The sequence below is a fragment of the Hyperoodon ampullatus genome, assembly GCF_949752795.1.
Source record: "Hyperoodon ampullatus genome assembly, chromosome: 12".
Lineage (NCBI taxonomy): Eukaryota > Metazoa > Chordata > Mammalia > Artiodactyla > Ziphiidae > Hyperoodon > Hyperoodon ampullatus.
In genome coordinates this window covers 4,161,761-4,186,251 of record NC_136925.1, presented here as the reverse complement: position 1 = coordinate 4,186,251, position 24,491 = coordinate 4,161,761, and the positions used below count along the sequence as shown (strand labels likewise).

General features: G+C 35.0%; 1 protein-coding gene across 1 annotated transcript in view; it reads right to left on the bottom strand.

The window, feature by feature from the left end:
- Positions 1-22,182, bottom strand: part of LCA5 (lebercilin LCA5) — a gene marked incomplete at both ends in the record, with an annotated part of 58,326 nt that extends 36,144 nt beyond the window's left edge. Inside the window, 2 exons of the mRNA XM_079716758.1 lie at positions 17,226-17,755; positions 21,984-22,182. Coding sequence (XP_079572884.1) covers positions 17,226-17,755; positions 21,984-22,182 — 729 coding nt within the window. The remainder of the gene's footprint in view (positions 1-17,225; positions 17,756-21,983) is intronic.
- Between the last annotated feature and the right edge of the window lie 2,309 nt (positions 22,183-24,491).

The window sequence follows — 24,491 nt, the reverse complement described above, 5'->3', positions numbered from 1 at the left end:
ATACAAAAGATCATGAGGGATTACTACAAGCAACTCTATGCCAATAAAATGGACAACCTGGAAGAAATGGACAAATTCTTAGAAATGCACAACCTGCCAAGACTGAATCAGGAAGAAATAGAAAATATGAACACACCAATCACAAGCACTGAAATTGAAACTGTGATAAAAAATCTTCCAACAAACAAAAGCCCAGGACCAGATGGCTTCACAGGTGAATTCTATCAAGCATTTAGAGAAGAGCTAACACCTATCCTTCTCAAACTCTTCCAAAATATAGCAGAGGGAGGAACACTCCCAAACTCATTCTACGAGGCCACCATCACCCTGATACCAAAACCAGACAAGGATGTCACAAAGAAAGAAAACTACAGGCCAATATCACTGATGAACATAGATGCAAAAAATCCTCAACAAAACACCAGCAAACAGAATCCAACAGCACATTAAAAGGATCATACACCATGATCAAGTGGGGTTTATCCCAGGAATGCAAGGATTCCTCAATATATACAAATCAATCAATGTGATACACCATATTAACAAACTGAAGGAGAAAAACCATATGATCATCTCAATAGATGCAGAGAAAGCTTTCGACAAAATTCAACACCCATTTATGATAAAAACCCTGCAGAAAGTAGGCATAGAGGGAACTTTCCTCAACATAATAAAGGCCATATATGACAAACCCACAGGCAACATCATCCTCAATGGTGAAAAACTGAAAGCATTTCCACTAAGATCAGGAACAAGACAAGGTTGCCCACTCTCACCACTCCTATTCAACAGTTTTGGAGGTGTTAGCCACAGCAATCAGGGAGGAAAAGGAAGTAAAAGGAATCCAAATCAGAAAAGAAGAAGTAAAGCTGTCACTGTTTGCAGATGACATGATACTATACATAGAGAATCCTAAAGTTGCCACCAGAAAACTACTAGAGCTAATCAATGAATTTGGTAAAGTAGCAGGATACAAAATTAATGCACAGAAATCTCTTGCATTCCTATACACTAATGATGAAAAATCTGAAAGTGAAATTAAGAAAACACTCCCATTTACCATTGCAACAAAAAGAATAAAATATCTAGGAATAAACCTACCTAAGGAGACAAAAGACCTGTATGCAGAAAATTATAAGACACTGATGAAAGAAATTAAAGATACAAATAGATGGAGAGATATACCACGTTCTTGGATTGGAAGAATCAACACTGTGAAAATGACTCTACTATCCAAAGCAATCTACAGATTCAATGCAATCCCTATCAAACTACCACTGGCATTTTTCACAGAACTAGAACAAAAAATTTCACAATTTGTATGAAAACAGAAAAGACTCCGAATAGCCAAAGCAATCTTGAGAACGAAAAACAGAGCGGAGGAATCAGGCTCCCTGACTTCAGACTATACTACAAAGCTACAGTAATCAAGACAGTATGGTACTGGCACAAAAACAGAAAGATAGATCAATGGAATAGGATAGAAAGCCCAGAGATAAACCAATGCACATATGGTCACCTTATCTTTGATAAAGGAGGCAGGATGTACAGTGGAGAAAGGACAGCCTCTTCAATAAGTGGTGCTGGGACAACTGGACAGGTACATGTAAAAGTATAAGATTAAAACACTCCCTAACACCATACACAAAAAAAGCTCAAAATGGATTAAAGACCTAAATGTAAGCCAGAAACTATCAAACTCTTAGAGGAAAACATAGGCAGAACACTCTATGACATAAATCACAGCAAGATCCTTTTTGACCCACTTCCTAGAGAAATGGAAATAAAAAACAAATGGGACCTAATGGAACTTAAAAGCTTTTGCACAGCAAAGGAAACCATAAACAAGACCAAAAGGCAACCCTCAGAATGGGAGAAAATATTTGCAAATGAAGCAACTGACAAAGGATTAATCTCCAAAATTTACAAGCAGCTCATGCAGCTCAATAACAAAAAAACAAACAACCCAATACAAAAATGGGCAGAAGACCTAAATAGACATTTCTCCAAAGAAGATATACAGATTGCAAACAAACACATGAAAGAATGCTCAACAGCATTAATCATTAGAGAAATGCAAATCAAAACTACAATGAGATATCATCTCACACTGGTTAGAATGGCCATCATCAAAAAAATCTACAAACAATAAGTGCTGGAGAGGGTGTGGAGAAAAGGGAACCCTCTTGCACTGCTGGTGGGAATGTAAATTGATACAGCCACTATGGAGAACAGTATGGAGGTTCCTTAAAAAGTAAAAATAGAACTACCATACGACCCAGCAATCCCACTACTGGGCATATACCCTGAGAAAACCATAATTCAAAAAGAGTCGTGTACCAAAATGTTCATTGCAGCTCTATTTACAATAGCCAGGACATGGAAGCAACCTAAGTGTCCATCATTGGATGAATGGATAAAGAAGATGTGGCACATATATACAATGGAATATTACTCAGCCATAGAAAGAAATGACATGGCGTTATTTGTAGTGAGGTGGATGGACCTGGAGTCTGTCATACAGAGTGAAGTAAATCAGAAATAGAAAGACAAATACCGTATGCTAACACATATATATGGAATCTAAGGAAAAAAAAAGTCATGAAGAACCAAGGGGTGAGACGGGAATAAAGACACAGACCTACTAGAGAATGGACTTGAGGATATGGGGAGGGGGAAGGGTAAGCTGTGATAAAGTAAGAGAGTGGCATGGACATATATACACTATCAAAGGTAAAATAGATAGGTAGTGGGAAGCAGCTGCATAGCACAGGGAGATCAGCTCTGTGCTTTGTGACCATCTAGAGGGGTGGGATAAGGAGGGTGGGAGACGCAAGAGGGAAGAGATACGGAAACATATGTATATGTATAACTGATTCACTTTGTTATAAAACAGAAACTAACACACCACTGTAAAGCAATTATACTCCAATAAAGATGTAAAAAAAAAAACCAACAAGGAGAGCTATACTTATATCAGACAAAATAGCCTTTAAACTAAAAATGGTGAAAAAAAAAAAAAACTACATCAGTTTGCACATTCTAATCACTTTCCAGTATCACCAGAGAGATTTTTACTTATACGGTAGTCCTAGAGTATGCAGCTGGTAAAACCAGAGGCTACAATCCAGTATTACTGCTAAGAGACAGTTTTCATCCACCAATGTTGTACATGTATGAAAATGGTGTACTGTATATTTTAACATGCCCCATATTTTGTATTGGAGAGTACAATAATGTAAATCCTAAAAGCACCACTATTTTAGCATAATAGAAGAAAGTCCAAAGAGCTCCTATATAGACTACTGCAGATAACTTCACTTCTTTGATACTTGTAGCTTATTGTAATTTTTTTAAAATAAATTCAAGGTCATTATCGTAAAAAAAAAAAAGACAAAGAAGGTCATAATATAATGAAAAAGGGTCAATACACCAAAAAGATTTATCAGCTGTAAATATTTATGCACCCAACATCAGAGCACCTAAGTAAAAGGAGAAATAAACATCAATATAATAATAGTTAGGGACTTTAATAATGCACTTTCAACAGACAGATCATCCAGACAGAAAATCAGTAAGAAGCCCACAGATTTGAACAGTACTACAGACCAAATGGACCTAACAGACATACACAGAACATTCTATCTGACAACAGCAGAATGCACATTCTCCTCAAGCACACATGGAAGACCACATGCTAGGGCAGACCACATGCTAGGCCACAAAACAAGTCTTAGCAAATTCAAGAAGACTGAAATCATACCAAGGATCTTCTCTGACAATGGTATGAAATCAGAAATCAATATAACAAGAAGAAAACTGGGAAATTCACAAAACATGAAAATTAAATAACATTCTCCTGAACAACTAACGGATCAAAGAAAAACTAAAGAGGAAATTTAAAAGTATCAAGACAAACAAAAATGGAAACACACCATACCAAAACTTACAGGACGCCCCAAAAGCAGTTCTAAAATAGAAGTTCAGAGCAATAAATGCTGACATTAAGAAGCAAGAAAAATCTCAATAAACAACATAACTCTATGGCTAAAATAACTAGAAAAAGAACAAACTGAGCCCAAAGTTAGCAGAGAAAGGAAATAATGAAGATTAGAGCAGAAATAAATGAAGTAGAGAACAGGAAAACAATAGAAAAGATTAACCAAACTAAGACTTGGTTCTTTGAAAAGATAAAATTGATAAACCTTTAGCTAGACTAACCAAGGAAAAGAGAGGATCCAAATTAACAAAACTGTATGAAAAAAGAGACATTACAACTGATATCACAGACATACAAAGACTCCTAAGAGGCTACTATGAACAACTATATACCAACAAACTGGACAATCTAGAAAATGTACCAATTCTTAGAAACATACAAACTACCAAGCCTGCTAGTTCTATTTTTAGAGAAACCTCCATACTGTTTTCCACAGTGGCTGCCCCAAGTTACACTCCCACCAACAGTGTATGAGTATTCCCTTTTCTCCACATCCTTGCCAACATTTGTTATTTGTGTTATTTTTGACGACAGCCATTCTGACAGGTGTGAGGTGATATCTCATTGTGGTTTCAATTTGCATTTCTCTAATGATTAGTGATGTGAGCATCTTTTCATGTGCCTGTTGGCCATCTGCATTTCTCCTTTGGAAAAATGTCTATTCAGTTCTTCTGCTCATTTTTTAATCAGGTTGTTTGTTTTTTTTCATGTTGAGTTCTGTGAGCTGTTTCCATAGATTGGATATTAACTAACCCCTTATTGGTCATACCATTTGCAAAAACTTTCTCCCACTCAGTATGCTGTCTTTTCATTTTGTAGATGGTTTCCTTTGCTGTGAAAAAGCTTTAAATTTATTTAGGTCCCATTTGCTTATTTTTGCTTTTATTTCTTTTGCTTTAGGAGACAGATCCAAAAAAAATATTGCTACGAGTTATGTCAAAGAATGTTCTGCCTGTGTTTTCCTCTAGGAGTTCTATAGTAAACATTCTTATATTTAGGTCTTTAATCTATTTTGAGTTTTTTAAATCAATATATAGTGTTAGAGAATGTTCTGATTTCACACTTTTACATGTAGCTGTTCAGTTTTCCAAGCACCACTTACTGAAGAGACTCTCTTTTCTCCATTGTACATTTTGCCTACTTTGACACAGATTAATTGACCATAATCTGTAGGTTTATTTCTGGGCTCTCTATTCTGTCCCATTGATCTATGTGTCTGTTTTTGTGCCAGTACCATACTGTTTTGATTACTGTAGCTTTGTAGTATAGTCTGAAGTCGAAACTACCATATGACTACCATATGACCCAGCAATTCCACTCCTGGGTATATATCTGAAAAAAACAAGAACACTAATTCAAAAAGATACATGCACCCCAATGTTCATAGCAGTATTTACAACTGCCAAGATATGGAAGCAACCTAAGTGTCCATCAACAGATGAATATATACATATACCACATCTTCTTCACACACACACACACACACACACAATGGAATACTACTCAGACATAAAAAAGAATGAAATTTTGCCATTTGAAGCAACATGGATAGACTTTGAGGGCATTATGATAAGTGAAGTAAGTCAGACAAAGACAAATACTGTATGGTATCACTTATATGTGGGATCTAAAAAATACAACAAACTAGTGAATATAAAAAATACAATAAACTAGTGAATATAACCAAAAAAAACTGCAGATTCACAGATATAGAGAACAAACTAGCGGTTACCAGTGGGGAGAGAGAAGGGAGAGGGGCATTATGAGCGTAGGGGATTAAGAGATACAACGTATTAGGAATAATATAAGCTACAAGGATATACTGTACACTGTACTACCTGGGGAATATAGCCAATATTTTATAATAACTATAAATGGAGAATAACCTTTAAAAATTTTGAATCACTATATTGTACACCTGTAACTTATACTGTACAGCAACTATACTCCAATTATAAAAAACAAAAACAAAAACCAAAAACTACCAAGACTGATTGAAGAAGAGACAAGTCTGAATAGACCGATTACTAGTAAGGAGATTGAATCAGTAACCAAACTTCCAATGAAGAAAAGCACACAACCCAGATGGCTTCACCAGTGAAGTTTGCCAAACATCAAACTCTTTCAAAAAATCAAAGCAGAGGGAACATTCCCAAGCTCATTTTACAAGGCCAGCATCACCCTAATACTAAAGACAGAAAAGAACAGTACCAGAAAATAAAACTATAGATCAATATCCCTTGTGAACACAGATGCAAAAATTCTCAATGAAATACTAGTAGACGTAGAACAAAATCAGCCCCATATTAAAAGGAACATTCACCATGATTAGGTGAGATTTATAGCTGGGATGCAAAGATGGTTCAATACATGCAAATCAATAAATGTGATATACCACATTAATAGAAGGAAAGAAAAAAATCATATGTTCATCTCAATAGATGCAAAAAAAGGAATTGAGAAAATTCAACATTTTTTCTTGATAAAAACTCTTAACAAATTACAAGAATTATTCCTCAACATAATAAAGGCCATGTATGACAAGCCCACTACTAACATGATACTCAATGGTGAAAGCTTGAAACTTTTTCTCTAAGATCAGGAATAAGACAAGGATGCTCGCTCTCACCACTCCTATTCAATATAGTAATGCAAGTCCTAGCCGGAGCAATCAGGCAAGAAAAAAATAAAAGGCATCCAAGGGCTTCCCTGGTGGCACAGTGGTTGAGAATCTGCCTGCTAATGTAGGGGACACGGGTTCGAGCCCTGGTCTGGGAGGATCCCACATGCCGTGGAGCAACTAGGCCCATGAGCCACAACTACTGAGCCTGCGCGTCTGGAGCCTGTGCTCCACAACAAGAGAGGCCATGATAGTGAGAGGCCCGCACACCGTGATGAAGAGTGGCCCCCGCCTGCCACAACTAGAGATAGCCCTCGCACAGAAACGAAGACCCAAGACAGCAAAAATTAATTAATTAATTAATAAACTCCTACCCCAACATCTTCTTTTAAAAAAAAAAAGCATCCAAATTAGAAAGGAAGAAGTAAAACTGTCTCTATTTGCTGATGACATGATTTTATATATAGAAAATCCTAAAGACTTCAGCCAAAAAACCGTTAGATCTATTCACTGAATTCAGCAAAGTTACAGGATACAAAATTAACATACAAAAAATCAGTAGCATTTCTATACACTAACAAATTAGCTGAAAAAGAAAGAAAATAATCCCATTTACAATAGCATCAAAACAATAAAATACTTAGGAATAAACTTAACCAAAGAAGTGAAACATCTCTTCTCCGAAAGTTACAAGATACTGATAAAGAAATCAAAGAAGATATAAGTAAATGGAAAGGTATCCAGTGTTCATGGATTGGATGAATTAATATGTTAAAATTGTCCACACTTACCCAAAGCCATCTACTGATTCAATGCAATGCCTATCAAGATTCCAGTGGCATTTTTTTTTTTTTTACAGAAGCAGAAAAAAAATCCTAAAATTTATAATGAATGGCAAAAGACCCCAAATAGCCAAAGCAATCCTCAAGAAGAAGGACAAAAAGCAGGAGGCATCACACACATCCTGACTTCCCGTTAATTCTATAAAGCTATAGTAATTAGAACAGTACAGTAGTGACATAAAAACAAAGAGATCAATGGAACAGTATTGACAGCCCAGAAGTAAACCCAAGCACACACAGTCAAAACTAATATTTGACAAGGGAGTCAAAAATACTCAGTGGAGAAAAGACAGTCCCTCCAACAAATGGCGCTGAGATAACTGGATATTCACATATAAAAGAAAGAAACTAGACCCCTATATTACACCACTCACAAAAATTAACTTGAAATGGATTAAAGACTTAAATGTAAGACCCGAAACCATGAAACCCCTAGAAGAAAACATTGAAAATAAGCTCCTTGATATGGGTGTTGGCAATAATTCTTTGGATATGACACCTAAAGCACAGCAGCAAAGTAAAAAATAAACAAGTGACACTACATCAAACTAAAAAGTTTCTGCACAGCAAAGGAAACAACCAAGTGAAAAGACAACCTACGGAATGGGAAAAAATATATGCAATAAGAGAATAATATCCAAAATATATAAAGAACTCATTCAACTCAATAGCAAAAAACACAAATAATCCAATTAAAAAAACAGGCAGGGGCTTCCCTGGTGGCACAGTGGTTGAGAGTCCGCCTGCCAATGCAGGGGACACAGGTTTGTGCCCCAGTCCAGGAAGATCCCACATGCCGCGGAGCGGCTAGGCCCGTGAGCCATGGCCGCTGAGCCTGCGTGTCCGAAGACTGAAGAGTGTGCTCCGCAACGGGAGAGGTCACAACAGTGAGAGGCCTGCGTACCGCAAAAAAAAAAAATTAAAATAAATAAATAAATAAATAAATAAACAGGCAAAAGACATTAATACACTTTTTTTCAAAGAAGATAAATGAAAGGCAAACAGGTACATGAAAAGATGCTCAACATCACTAGTCATTAGAGAAATGCAAATCAAAACTACAACGAGTTATCACCTCACATCTGTTAGAATGACCATCATCAAAAATTGAGACAACACATGTTAGTGAGGATGTGGAGAAAAGGAAACCCCTGTGCACTGTTAGTAGGACTGTAAACTGGTACAGCCACTATGGGAAACAGTATGGAAGATCCTCAAAAAATTAAAAATAGAGCTACTATATGATACAGCAATTCTATTTCTAGGAATATATCCTAAGGAAGTGAAAACGCTAACTCAAAAAGATATCTGCACCCCATGTTCATAGTGGCATATATTTATAATACCCAAGACATGAAAACAACCTTAGTATCCACTGATGTCCATTATTCATCAATGGATAAAGAAGTTGTGGGGTGTGTGTATGTGTGTGTATAAATGATCTTAAAAAAAAAAAAACTCACAGAAAATGAGATCGGCTTTGTGGTTACCAGAAGTGGAGGTGGGGCGGGGGGGAGTGGCAGAATTGGATGAAGGCCGTCAAAAGGTACAAACTCCCAGTTACAAAGTAAGTAAGTACTAGGCATATGATGCATGAATAGCGTGATGACTATAGGTAACACTGCTGTAGAATATATATGACAGTTGTTTAAGAGAGCAAATCCAAAGGGTGCTCATTACCAAAAGCAAAACAAACAAACAAAAAAACCTTTTTTTCTTTTTATTGTATCTATGAGATGATGGAGGCTAACTAAACTTGTTGCAATACTCATTTCACAATATATGTAAGTCAAACTATTTTGCTGTACATATTAAATGTATACAGTAATACATGTCAATTATATCTCAATAAAACCTGAAAAATAAAAGGAGGCAGATTTAATATATGTGTATGTGAGTGTACATGCATATATATTACATATACATCCACAATGATATGTAAAGAACACCAAAATATACTTTCAGTGAAAAAAACACATATTAAGCAATGTGTATGGTACACTTTCATTTGTAGTTAGAGAGTAAAAAAAGGGACATACATATACATGTATGAGCTTTGCATGTAAAGACCATTTCTTAACAGTGATTACTTCTTGAGAAGAGGCCTACAAAGGATAGCATAGAGGGGTACTGATGTTTCACTGTATACCTCTCTGTATTATTTGAATTTTTAGGTACTTTTTTTAGTACTTCTATTACTTTTTCGATAGAAGGTTTTTACTTTAAATATTAACACAAAATTGCTGTAATAATTGTTCTACCTAAATGGGTAGTTTCTAAGGACCCTATCAAATTTATTCTCTGCAATGGTTTTAAACTTTACCCTTCAATCATAGATCTCATAATTTCACTGTAAATCTTCTTCCACCAAAAATTATAAAAATTTTGTAAATAATATAATAAAATCTAGCCAATTAAGGATCTCAAAGAATGCTATTTTATTTCACAATCAGTTCCTTTTTTCAACATTAGAAATCTTTCATTTCTCCAACTTCAATAATAAGCCTAATAAGGACTTAATATTTTTAATAAATATGGTTTACCATGCTAAAAATACTTTTGACACATGAAAGGTTTAAAAACATGATTTAGACTCTGATTCAGATTTCAGAACTGAGAGGGGCCTCAGAATCATTTAATTCTGCAAACAAAGCAAACAAAATCTGGGCATTAAGAGGGCTGCACAACATCAGAACAGGGCAAAAGCCGAGCTGAGCTCCTGCTCTGACCTCCATTACTCTGTCCTCATTAGCTTTTTTTTTTTTTTTTAAGAAACAAAGCAGGTAGGTGAGGCAAAGGCAGGCCTTCTGGATTTGGGTTTCTGGAGGGTGAAAGGGCAAAAAAACATTTAGAGCAGAGACCTAGCCACTAGAGTAAGGTATGGCAAGGAAAGAAACAGGAAAAGGAATCTACCTGGCCAACACTACACAGCTCAATTCTCATTCTGAATAAACTAGGAAGGGTAAGGGAAGACAAAGCTGAATCAATTCTTACTTTTGAAAATGATTTACAGTGGAAGACAATATTATTTTTTTATCAACAAGAAACAATACCTACTTGAGGGCAGCTCTAGGGCCAAGGGAATTTGAATGCCAATCTGTTACAAGAAAAACTATCAAAAGAAAAAGAAGTCTATTCAAGCTTCCTTTTAGAGCTCTATGATATTCAGGCTACTCAAATCATTCCCCCAAATCTTCAGAAATTTCTAAAAAGGGAGAGAAAGCCTTGTTAAGTTTCATTATATTTTTCTGACAAGGTAATTCACTCTGTGCCAATTTAATGTTAAAATAGAGTTGGATTTTTTAACGTATTAAATGTGTGCCCTACAGCTTACTGGAGTATTTTTAATAATTATGTGTATGCTATTACATTTATGATCTTTTCACAAAACTTAATAGATAACTTCCCATTTAGTGATTAAGGATTCTTATGATAGTTAGCAATTCATGATATTTGCTTTATGACAGACTGTTGATCATATCTCTGACTAATCTGCTACTGCATCCTGAGATCAGGAATGCAACCCCAGCTGTAAGGCTTTCTTATGAGGGACAGGACAGAATCGGTGCCTTTACCTTCAGCTGCTACTGGAGGACAGTTCCAGGCCCAGTAAACAATGGTGCAGTTTGGCAGTCATTAATAGAAACTGCAAACTGGGGGAATCGCTAATGAAGTTGCTAACAAAGAACCACTGATATTCAATCAGTGATCCTCAAGAGTGGTGCAGGGACCCCTAAAGGTCTCTGAGACACTTTCGGGAGTTTGCAAGGTCAGAACTACTTTATAATACAATATTATTTGCTATTTTCACTCACTGTCATGAATGTACGATGGAGCTTTCCAAAGGCTATATAACATGTGATATTATATAACGAAACGTCAATATTTGGAAAGTGTGCCTAATGCAATGAACGAACATTTTCCAAATAATGAACATTTTCCAAATGACTAATCCATGATATTACAAAATCATTCATGGGTAAAACATTCATTCAAAGGAGACCGATGGATTTTAAGGCGACAGAGTGCAAAAAATTCTTCGATATGGTTTTAGATTCCACATTGCAACAAACCTTTGAGAACACCACTTACTAAGTTTTGATGTAGTATCAAAGAATATCCAGTTATCTGAAAAGCTTTTAAATATTCCTCCATTTTCTAACTCCTATAGACATCTGCGTGAGGCTGAATTTTCTTTTATTTATCAACCGTAACAACATATTGCAACAGATTGAATGCAGAAGCAGCTATGAGGACCCAGCTGTCCTCTATTAAGTATGACACTGAAGAAATTTGCAAATATATATCAATAAAATGATGCCACTCTTGTCGCAATTTATTTTGGGTTTAGAAAATAGATATTTTTCATTAAAAGATTTCATGATACCATTTAGTGAGTTATTATTTATTTTAAATAAAGAAATATTTTTGAATGTTCTCAATTTTAATTTCTAATATGGTAAATATCAATAGCCATATAAACAAAAGCTCCTGTGGTAATGGTGGGGGGGATCTGCAAGAATTTTTAAGAGTATAAAAGGGTCTTCAGACCAAAAAATTTGAGAATCGCTGCATTATATAACTAACAATATTTTACTGCTGCAAATGTTAGCTCTTTAAGTTTTTTGCAGCTTTTTTACAATTTGTTGCAGTTTTATTTAAATATTAATATATATAGCTATTAATATTAAAATAAACATATTTAACTGGTGCTGCTACTTTGATAGGACCCTACTCAATAAAGTTATTGAAGTAAAAGCCTAAATGAAGGTATAAAGCCAACGCTAAATAAAGAAATAAACATGTAGTCTGATTTAGCTGTCTGTACCTTTGTACAGAGCTCAACAAATTTCACCCTACCAAGCAGCTCTTCATTCCTGGTATATGGCCCAGGATCCGGCAGACCACGTGGCACAAGGTTGGTGAAAAACAACTGCTATGGGTGAATGATTGTTCCTACTCATATTTTAAAAGGTTGTTTGTCTAACCATGTGTCCCCTTCTAAACCACTGTACTCTTAAATTATTCAGACTATGCATTCTGTCACTTCCATCAACTAACAAAATAAACTTGTATCCAACTTACAGAGGGTACGAGGGAAGTTTTTCACAGCTCAACTATTTAGAGGTAACCTTGAAGAATGCTTTTTTTTTTCCCTCCCATAGGAAGAAAATGTAACACAAGGGGAATAAGAATTGTGGCCTGAAATCCTTTCTGGGATAAGGCAATCTATAAACAAATGAAGTTGCCTGTCACAAACTCCAGCTTAAGGACATATTCCTAAAATAAAAAGCTACACCGCGCAAAAACAAAAATCACTGTACAGATAGTCATCCTTAGTAAAGAATAGCACAAAACTTAAAGACAGCAATACTAGGATTTTACTGCAATTTCAAGGGACACTCGGGACTTTCTCAGGTTTTAGTTAATTTGCAAAGTGAAACACCACAATTGAGCTCCTAGATTCCTCCCTTACCCTTAAAGTCAGTGGTACTGAGTCTGAAGAAAAAAGATTAACTTAGTGTTAAATAAAATTTGAAAAACTGAATGAGGCATGAAAACAAAAGCTAAATTTCACACTAAATTAAGACACTCAATAGTAAATATTTTGAATTCTGGATTGATTACTGAGATTATGAAAGATAATTTTCTTTCAAAAAGAAAACTTTAGGAAGTATGAAAATTTTAGGAAGTATGAAAAGGTAAGCTAAAAAGTAGAGAATAATTACCCTCAGGTGGGTTGCAGAGGCTCCTCCATTCATAAGAGAGCTAGTTTGATATGACAGCTGACTTGAGATTGATTTGAGAGTAGGTTCATAATAACATATTAAATGTTGATTCCAATATAATTTACAACAGAAATGAAGCAGTGTACATCTCCCAAACAAACTTTGAGGCTTGGAGCTAATAAACTCAACATTCCTGAAACTTGAGAGTAAACTTCTAAAGCTAAGCCATTCCTTTATGTACATTAAATAGTCATAACCCCTTGTGAAAATGATTTTTGCAATAAAAATTAGTTTGATATTTGAAAATAAAAGTTCAAAAGTAATCTTCTCATCCAGAAAGAACTGAGACTATTTACAGTTGCTCCAAACAAGATGAAATATTTAGGTATAAATCTAACAAAACCTGTTTAGATCTGAATCCGGAAAATTAAAAAATGATGATGAAAGAAATCAAAGATGACCTAAGTAAATTGAGAAATATACTGTGTTCAAGAATAGAAAGATTCAACATAATAAGGATGTCAGTTCTCTACAAATTGATCCATGTTTAATGCAATTCTTACCAAAATCTCAGGAAGGTGTTGGTAGACAGAGACAAGTTTATTCTAAAGTTCATTTGGAAAGGCAGAGGACCCAGAGTAGCTAAAATAGGTAAAATTTTAAAGACAAAGCATAACATGAGATGAATCCCTCTACCATAATCATATATATACGGTTTACTATGTAGCCTGTAATGAGGAGAGTGTGCTATCGGTAGACGGATAGGCACATACATCAGTAGAATAAAGAATCCAGAAATAGACCCACAAAAATATGCCCAACTGATTTTTGACAAAGGTGCCAGATTCAGTGGAGGAAGAACAGCCTTTTCAACAAATGGTACTAGAGCAACTGGGCACTAAAAGGTGGAAAAAAAAAAAAAAGAACCTCGACCTAAACCTCACAACTTACACAAAAATTAACTCAAAATGAATCACGGACTTTAAAATAAAACATAAAACCATAAAGCTTTTGGATAAAAATACAGTAGAAAATCTTTGGAGCTACAAAGGGTGCCAGGGATAGCAAAGAATTCTTAACTTGACACTAAAAAGCACAATCCATGAAAGAAAAATCTGATAAACTAGACCACATCAAAATTTAAAACCTTTCTTCTGAAAGACCCTGTGAAGAGGATGAAAAGACAAGCTACAAACTGGGAGAAAATATTTGCAAACCACGTATCTGACAAAGAACCTGCATTTAGTATATATACAAAGAACTATCAAAAATCAACAGTAAAAGCACAAACAATCCAATTAGAAATATAGGCAAAAAACAAACAAAATGAATAGGATCTTCTGATGGCAAATAAGCATATAAAAAGATGTTTAACATCATTAGCCATTAGGAATAATGCAAGTTAAAGCCAAGAGATAGTGCTAAAAACCTGTAAGAATGGCTAAAATTTTAAAAAGTGATAACACCAAATGCTGGCAAGGATGTGGAGAAAGTGGATCACTTATACATCGCTGGTAAAAATGTAAAATGGTACTGCTGCTCTACAAAAGAGAAAGGCGGTTTCTTACAAAACCTGTGCTTATCGTACAATCCATCAAGTATACTTTCACGCATGTATTCCAGAGAAATGAAAATTTATGTTCACTCAAAAATCTGTACATGAATGGTTATAACAGCTTTATTAGGTAATAGCTAAAAACTGCAAACAATCCAGATGCCCTTTAACAGGATATACCATAACACTCTGTTGTATATCCATGCCATGGAATACTACTTGGGAATAAAAAAAGGAACAAGTTATTGATATATGCAACAACTTGGATGGAGCTCAAGGGAAAAAGTGAAATCTGCCAACCACAAAAGGTTAAATACTGTATGATTCCAGTATTTATATTACATTCTTAAAATGATGAAATTATAGAAATGGTGAACAGATCAGTGGATGTCACAGATCAGAGAGCTGGGGAAGGCAGGAAGGTAACTGTGCCTATAAGTTGGTAACACAAGTTCCCTGTGATGGAACTGTTCTGCATCTTGACCACGGTGATGGTCACATGAATCTACACATGTGATAAAATTGCATAGAACTAAATACACACACACACACACAAACAAGTCCAGGTAAAACTGGTGAAATATGAATAAGGTTGATGAGTTGTATCAATGTATTACTACCAATTTCCTAACTGCAATATTATATTCTAGGTATGCTATATGTTACCACTGGGGAAACTGGATGAAGAGTATATGCGATCTCTCTACATAATGTTGTTAAAACTTCATGTCAACCTACAATTAACCAAAAATAAAGTTTTTTTAAATTTCTTAACTCCACTAAGAAAAAAAAGTAAGAATTGAGGACACTATACAGTTAACAAGTATTTCAAAGACTTATCATCACAGATGACTGATTTTCATGCTCTCAAGTGGGTGGCCACATAGTTCAACTCCATCTACAACTCAGAAACCACAGACTTATTCCATTTTTCCTCTCTTCCTTCTTTCTCTTCCCTCCTCTACCACTCCATCAACCCCCTTCATAACTGGCTATAAGAGAGAACTGCAGTATGTGTATATGTGTGTGTGTGTGCGCGTGTGCGTACTGCAACTCCGTGTTCTCTCTAGTTTTATACAAACACGCACAGAGGTGTGGGTTGTTTTCAACCATACTTATTAATTAGCATTCTGTGCTCTTGGTTCCTAATTTTAAAATCCATTATGTGGCACATTTTATACTTCCCTTTAAAAATAATTAAAGTGTCAGCTATTTGTTTATGACAATAGTTGCTTCCATCCCTACCCTCACCCCACTACATAGGTAAATGGTCCTTAAAAAAAAAAGTTTTCATATGTTGTTCTGAAGTTCGAGTTGATCACTGGTGGAAACTATACAATAAGATATCTTCTGTGCACTGAAACAGAAGTTAATGATTGCTAATTTTGGAGAATAAGCTAGGCACTTCTTCTGGTCACTGATATACACTCCATTTAATAAGCCACTGTCTCTGGGCATGGCATTGGTAGGTTGAGCCTGGCATATTATACAGACTAAGAAGTACTATTATCATACCATGTACTAAAAACATCTAATTAATACACTGCAGAAAGCTAGTTTATTTATAGTTCTGACTTGCCCTTGCTCAGAGAGCTCTCACAGCAGGCATTATCCTCATACTTTTTCCCTACCTTTGCTTTCCAAACTACTTTGTCAATTCTAAGTAATTCTAAGCCCTGACTCAGGGCTTCTGTTTGATACACACACACACACACACACACACACACACACACATACACATACACACACACACACACACACACACACACAGCAAATCAAATAGTATATTTTCCGCAAGTGACTAAGATCCATGGAATTAAACATCCACTGAAATGTGGTGCTGTGTGTGTGTGTGTGTGTGTGTGTGTGTGTGTGTATCTCACAGGTAGCATCTAATATAAGTTTTCCATATAACAGTCATGGGGTAGTACTCTTTTCCTCTCTAATTATAAGAAAACAATACTTTTATACGATCTGCTGTATTCTCAGACTATTACCTCAACATCATTCCACCCACCTCTCACATCAGTTATTTGGGGAAGTAGAGGCACACCCTGTCCCAAAATATATCTTTCACAAATGTTCGAAGAAATAAAAACAGAAAGTATTATTCATGTGGCATTTCTTACACAATGGCCCCAAAATGTCAAGTTTATACACTACAGCTCTTATAGTATCATTTTCAATTTTAGAGAAACAATCACATAATCAAATAGTATATTTCCCCCAAATGGCTAAGATCCATGGAATTAAATATCCATTAACATGTGGCCCATTAATGTATACAATCTTTTACATCTTGCTCTTAAAGATAAAATCTTAAGTTTTTCCTAATCTCTTACTCAGAAAGATAATACCAAAAAAATAGTTTTCATTTCCAAGCAATGTGGAACTGCAATAAGCAGTCTTAAAAGAGCATATTAAATGCCCAATGAAGAATAACACAAAACAGCACAATTAGAAACTGCAGAAATTTTACCTTAATTCTTCTCTCAGTGTCATCTAATTTTAACTCTGCTGAAACGAGTTTCTTTGCTAAATCATTTCGTTCAGGTAGGTGTCTAGCTTCAGAGATCTTTTTCAGTTTCTGTAAGGAAAATTTTGTCCTAAATAGTTCACCTTCTGCATCTTTCACCTTTTTCTCAGTTGCCCGTTCTTTCTCTTGAGATTTTCTTAAGCGTTCTTTGAGTGCTGTAATCTCATTGTTATGACGAGCAATAAGTTGTGAGATTTCATTTTCTGTATCTTCAAACTTATTCAGAGCTTTCTCCTGCCTATACTGAAGACTTTTCAAAGCCTTATTTTCTTTTAGCAGCTCAGCTAACTTGACCTGGAGTTCAGTTACTTCATTCTGCAATTCATTGATTTTTAGCAGTCTTGCAGAAAGAACCCGTTTTGTAACAAGATCAGTATCTTTCCGAAGTGGCACCCTACTGAGGCTCTGGGAGCGAAATCCCACTCGGACTCCCCTTCTGTTTGGTAGACCCTTAGGGCTTGGTTTCCTAGGGACTAAAAAAGAAACAGTAATAATGTAAAGTGAAAGCTGTACCAGATGTAGTATTATTTACTCATCCTAACACAAGTGGATCCACAACATTCTTTTGTTATTTTGTTTCCTTAAAAAATGATTTTACAACGTTTAATTAAATATCAGGTTTTACTTAGAGCTCTTAATATAATGGTTTTATTAAGAAAGGTTTGAAATCTTTTAAGAAAGTTCAAGAATCATATTCTGATCCAGCCAAATAATATCCCCATAGTTTATAGGGAATTATTTTACCATTTTTAACTTTACAGATAAGATAGCCAGCCAGCATTTGAACACAGGCACCATCAGCACTAGCATGGTGCCTAATAAATACTGTACAAAATACTGTGATATTCACGTCGTTTGTGCCAAGATATTTGGGATCATTATTTAAAATGTGGAAATGTATGAGTTTTTAAAAATTAGTTAGAAATCTTTATTTGGGGAAAGAGGATGACAGCAAGAAGATTTGGGACTCAGGTTTACCACTTAATAAATCCTTGAGCAATTCAACTTAAACCTTTTCCAGGTCTATTTTTCCTACCCACAGAATGAGGATAACAACTCATTTGTTGTTGTGAGGATTAACGGAAGTTTGCATGTAAAACAGAAAGTTCTCCACAAATATTCTCTGTCAGTGACAAAAACTTAATCCCAGGTACCAGTGATTGGAAACAGAAAACACTTTAGCAGTACAGGTGTGATTCTAAATGCTTTCTCAGAGGCTTTCTTTTGTGTGATGTTCGAATCAAAGACATCTGGCATAATTTAAGAACAAGATAAACAAAAAACTCCACCCTAAAAAATACAAGCATGTGAAATCTTTAAAGTTACTTGATACACATTAATCACAATATTTCACAAAAATTTGGAATTTTTTTTTTTTTTTTTTTTTTTTACTATAAGTTCATTAAACTTCAGCCTCCATATACAGAGCACCTGCCCTTTAAAGAGGCACTTGGAAGTCCGCCGCACTTGAGAATAACGAACGTTCATCTCCAAGGTGACTGCGTTTTTTCAAGAAGGAAATGCATTCCAGAGGGAAAAAAAATGAAGAAAAACTAGAAAATCCAATGTTTCCCTACCCATTTTACCAGCCATGGATATCCTGATTTCATTGTGTAAACAAGGGTAAGAGTAATATTTACAATTTAACACTATAAAGTTTCATTAAAGAGATGGAAGTTTTATAGAAGCTATTTTGAATGTGTAACTGATTTGGGATTCCAGCTCTATAAATGCTTGAATATATGAAAGGAAGTGGTAATAAAAAGAAATGAGGGAAAACCTACTAGTAACTCTGAAACTATGCTATCCAATATAGTAGTCACTAGCCACATGTGCCTACTGAGAAACTTGAAATGTGGGTGGTCCAAACTGAGATACCCCGTTAAGTGTGAAATACATACCAGATTTCAAACACTTAGTTTAAAAAAAAAAAGGAATGCCAAATATTCCACACACTATGTTTTATATTAACTATATTTAGAAATGATAATATTTTGGATATGTTGGAATAAATAAAATATATTATTAAAATTAATTCCACCTGCTTTTCTTTTTAAATGTGGCAGTAAAAAATTGCATATGCGGCTTTCATTTGTGACTTGCATTATATTTCCATTGGAGAGATTGCTCCAATTTTAAATTGGAGCACCCATCATTTCAATTCTCTTTCTTTCCTAACATACTGAATTAACAGAGTTTTAGTATCTATATGCTATTATAGAATATGTATTCAGCTCTTGGAGTGACAGAAACTGTATACATAAAAATGACTGTACATAAGGATGAATGTTAATCATTCCAAATCTCTGATTTTTATGTATAAAATTATATTGCTCAGCAAACAAGACTTCATACAAATGGAAACTTAATTTGAAAAGTTAAAGCCTAGATATTATATGAATCAGGATAAAAATTTTCCACTAATATTTTATTCAACAATTTAGCCAGACAGAAAGGGCTTCCACAACCAACTTTTGACATCCTAAAAACCTGAACATTGATTTTTAGCATATTCTATTAGTACATCTACAAAGTACACTTAACCAGAACTCAAAAATATTTCTCAGCGTTCATCTACTGCTTTCATTTTTAAAACTATCACGATGAGATACAGGGCTAATAAGAGTCAGAACAAAGATGACTTATTATTGTGTATATCATTCTTCATCTCCCCCTTGTTAAGTCACCACCAAAAAGAGGGTGGGCAAATAACTGCTTTTTTCCTTCCGTTAGGTGTTAAAATTACGGTATGACTCATTTAAAAAACATGTAACAAAGATAAACTATGCATCTACCAAAAACTCAGTGTTTATATTACTGATAAAACAAGAAATAGAATAAGTATGTAATATGTAATACACAAAGATGTATAAACTAATTATTAAATTTTATTATCATACAACTTCTGATAGAGCACAAATTTTACTTTTAAAAATAATAAAGCATGCTGAAAATTTAAAAGGAGGAAGGAAGAATATGTTATCAAACATGAAATTCCACAAATTCAAGTGTTAAAGATGCTTTTTAAATCACATTTGTTCTTTCCTTAATTTAGTCTACACTGATGATTGTGACTTAAACCAAAAGGAATTAACTTAGTGTTCAAGGAAAGTTATCAGTTTGGTTATGTCGTTTGATCTAAGGTAGACAAATTACCACAGATTTTAATTCAAAAGATAATGCAAAGCAAAAAACAGTATAAGTCAGATTGAAGACAATAACTGAAATTTTTCTGGGTGATATTAGAACTGTTTCTCATAGCTTTTTCTCAATTATCTTCTTAAATAAGATAAGGCGTAAGAAGTTCTGACTCCTTAATTGGGTAGTCTCCTAAACTGCTTCTGGGTAATGAGTGAAAAATTAAAGTATTCTTGCCAGTAATTCCCGAGGTATGTAAATGATTTCTTGGGAATAAATAGTCATTTTCTAAGGTTCAACCCTAAGGTCTGTTTGTTCTTAATTATATAGCAAAAGTTTAATACCAGATCATGCTCTCAGCCACAAAATCAAAACAAGAAAACTGCACTGAGACAGATTTGGAGGAAGAGACTAAGAAACCTGCAGCATTGTACTTGCAGGACAAACAAACAGACAAACAAACAGAAGAAGAAAATGCACCCAAATTGTTAAAAGTATCAACATCCCTGGGAAGCTAGATCAGGGATCCATGAGAGGGCTGCTTTCAAAAGGAACATACATTCTTTGCAGATTTTAAAAAAGCAAATGTTACTTTTCAAAGTAAAAATCTGTAAAGGCAAATTTAATCAAACTCCTGATTAAAACTTTTCAATAGCTAACTATTCTCCTGTACAGAAACAGTCAATATCTTAACACAAGATTCCAGGTGTTTCATTGCCTTGCCCCTGTTTTCCTTTTCATCTCCCAAACTTACCACTCCCTGCCTTGCAGTCTTACCATTCTAAGCTACTGCTGTTATATTGTGCTGTATTTATTAACATATATTATAAAACCTCATTTACCTTAGCTTACTTTTCTATGATATACTCATAGTCCTTACATATTTTGTTACTAAGTACATCAGGGTTTTCTTGACCAGCTATTTATTAAGATGAAGAAGAGATTTCTAGAACATTATCTAGTCAAATATATAATAACTAGTTCCAGACTAGTAACATTTTAATAAGAAAAATTATTTCTAATGATTTATGTTGTTTCCATTATAACACAGCTTAACAGAAAACAGACTGGTGGACCCAAGTCCCAAATTCCAATTCTAGGCTGAATTTGAACTTTTGTAATAAGTAGGGAAAGTAATTTTACTCAATCTATAAAAATGCCCCTTAACCACTTTAAATCAATGCTTTTCACTACTTTTTGAAATTGAAGATAAAGGAAGGTCCACATGTTTTGTGATTTTTTTTTTTTTTTTTTTTTTTTGCCTTTACAGTACCTCACAAACTCCAAGATAATCATTTATTTAGGAACAAGAGAAAACAAAATGAGACGCCTCAGTTATGGTTCTTTCTTTGGTATACTGTATGACTTTGAATATAACAAAGGATAATACACAGTACCATAAGCAACATTTATAAAAATATATCCTATTCTAAATGTAAATCATCCCATTTCCATGCACATATCCATATACATATTAATAGAAGAGTTTCATTCATACATGTTTTCCTTAAGCATTCAAAATGAATATTCTAGATCTACTGGACTTTTTTAAAGGATGCTTACCTTGATGATGCACTTGGCTGTCTGAAATTTGATTTTTAGGATTTTTTCCCTTAATACTTGCAGGTGAGGAGGGATGGACCGGCGATGACGGGCCAGAAGACTGTGGTGTAGCTCCAAAGTCAGATGAACAGTAAGAGTAATATTGTCTGCCTGCCTTACTTTCTTCACCAGTATCTGGACTTCTTTCTCTTTCCCCCATGGCTTTGAAAAATGGCCTCTATTCACATAATTTCACGGATTCTTTTCTTCAGAAAAATCCATGGCAATCCTGAAGAGCATTTTTTAGAGTCTTCAGATCCTGGGGATAATATTCATGTATGTGCAATTTGTTTTCTCTCTGTTATCTGTGGTCCACAATTCACAGGAGGGACCAGAAAATACACTTTTTCCCCTACAATTAAGGAAGGGGGAAGGAAACTCATCATATTTCATGAAATAGATTTCTACAGTTAATTACAATGAAATATACTAAAAGCAAAATAATATACTGCTTATAATTTTTAAAAGAGGCTGTAATTTAATTCATCTATATTTTCACACAGTTGTTTACAGTATTTGGAGAAAAGACAAACTGTCATAGCCTAGATAGAGAACATGTAAAGTACCTGACATATACTTGCTTCTGAATAAATGTTAACTGCATTTGACTCCCTTGAATCTTAAGATTTAAAATAAACACAAGTGCTGATTTTTAACAGGTGAATTATGATCAAATCACCAATTTCTTTCTTTTTTGGGGGGTGGGGTGGGGTGTGGGGGGATGGTGGTAAAGGACAAGACTGCTAACAAAACCAAAGAAAAATATCTAAAATTGCATAAAAATGTAAAACTGAAAGTATGTAAAAAAATTAATCAAATTAAAGCACTTGATGAAAAAATTTGCAATATAACAGAAAAATGATTACCACCCTTAACAATAAATACCTCATATCATGCCATAAGAAAAATATGAAGTCCAAAGATAAATGGGAAAATACATGTTAAGACCCACAGCAAGCAATACAAACTATAGGCACGTAATAACATTCAACCTCAGATACCATTTTTAAACCTATCAAATTATCACAGATTTCTCAACACTCAATGCTTCCAGAATGGCTGTCAAGAAAATACTGGGAAAAAAGTTGGCAAAATATATTAAAACTTTAATTATGCTTTTAACCTTTGATCTGATAATTCCATTGCCGGATACCAAGAAAATTACCCTAAAAATAGAGGGAAAGTTTATGCACAAATGTTTAATGCAGTACAATTAAAAAAACAAAAAACAAAACCAAAAAAGGAAGCAACCTAATCTAACCACTGCAAAATAACTAACAAAATTAAGGAAAGTATTGAAAAAATCAATATAGCATAGTATCATGCAACTGTTAGAAATGTTTACAGAAAGTTTGTGTTAACAAGGAAGATGCTTATACTATTACAGTAAAAAGAAAAATTCAAACTGGTGTATACAATATGACCTCAACTACACACAGTCATTGAAAAATACTGAAAACACTGAGTATTCTTTTTAACTGAACTCAGGAACTGAAAAAAAGAATTGCAAACCAAGGTATACATAATATACCAAAATAACAACTGGAATCTGATTACTTTTATAATTATAATTGTTCTTAATATTTACAAGAAATGAAAAGCCCATTGATGAAATCAGTGTTAAAAGTATATACTAGTAATAAATGAAAATGACACATGCACAAGGCAGCACTACTACTATTCATGTAGCACTTTTGTAGTGGCAAAGGACTAAAACAATCAAAATGACCATCAGTAGGGAACTGGCTGCACACACTGTAAACCTCCACACAGTGAAGTACAGTACTAGGAAGCTATTAAAGGAATGCGGATTACCTCTGTGTATTCTCTGCAGTCTGAAGTGATCTCCAGAATATATTAAGAAAAGGGGGCTTCCCTGGTGGCGCAGTGGTTGAGAGTCCACCTGCCGATGCAGGGGACGTGGGTTCGTGCCCTGGTCCGGGAGGATCCCACATGCCGCGGAGCGGCTGGACCCCTGAGGCTGGGCCCGTGAGCCATGGTCGCTAAGCCTGCGCGTCCGGAGCCTGTGCTCCGCAACGGGAGAGGCCACAACAGTGAGAGGCCCGCGTATCGCAAAAAAAAAAAAAAAAAAAGAAAAGGAAGAGGGAGAAAAGCATGTATAGTACGCTACCATTTAATGAGGAAGGAGGGTTATAAATTTATATACACAACTTTTTATATTTTTAAAAAGTAGAAGAACAGGGCTTCCCTGGTGGCGCAGTGGTTGAGAGTCCGCCTGCCGATGCAGGGGACACGGGTTCGTGCCCCGGTCCGGGAATATCCCACATGCCGCGGAGGGGCTGGGCCCGTGAGCCATGGCCGCTGAGCCTGCGCGTCCGGAGCCTGTGCTCCGCAGCGGGAGAGGCCACAACAGTGAGAGGCCCGCGTACCGCAAAAAAAAAAAAAAAAAGTAGAAGAACAAATACTTAATGAAAAAACAATGGGTTCTTTAGGGCAGGGCTGTCCAAC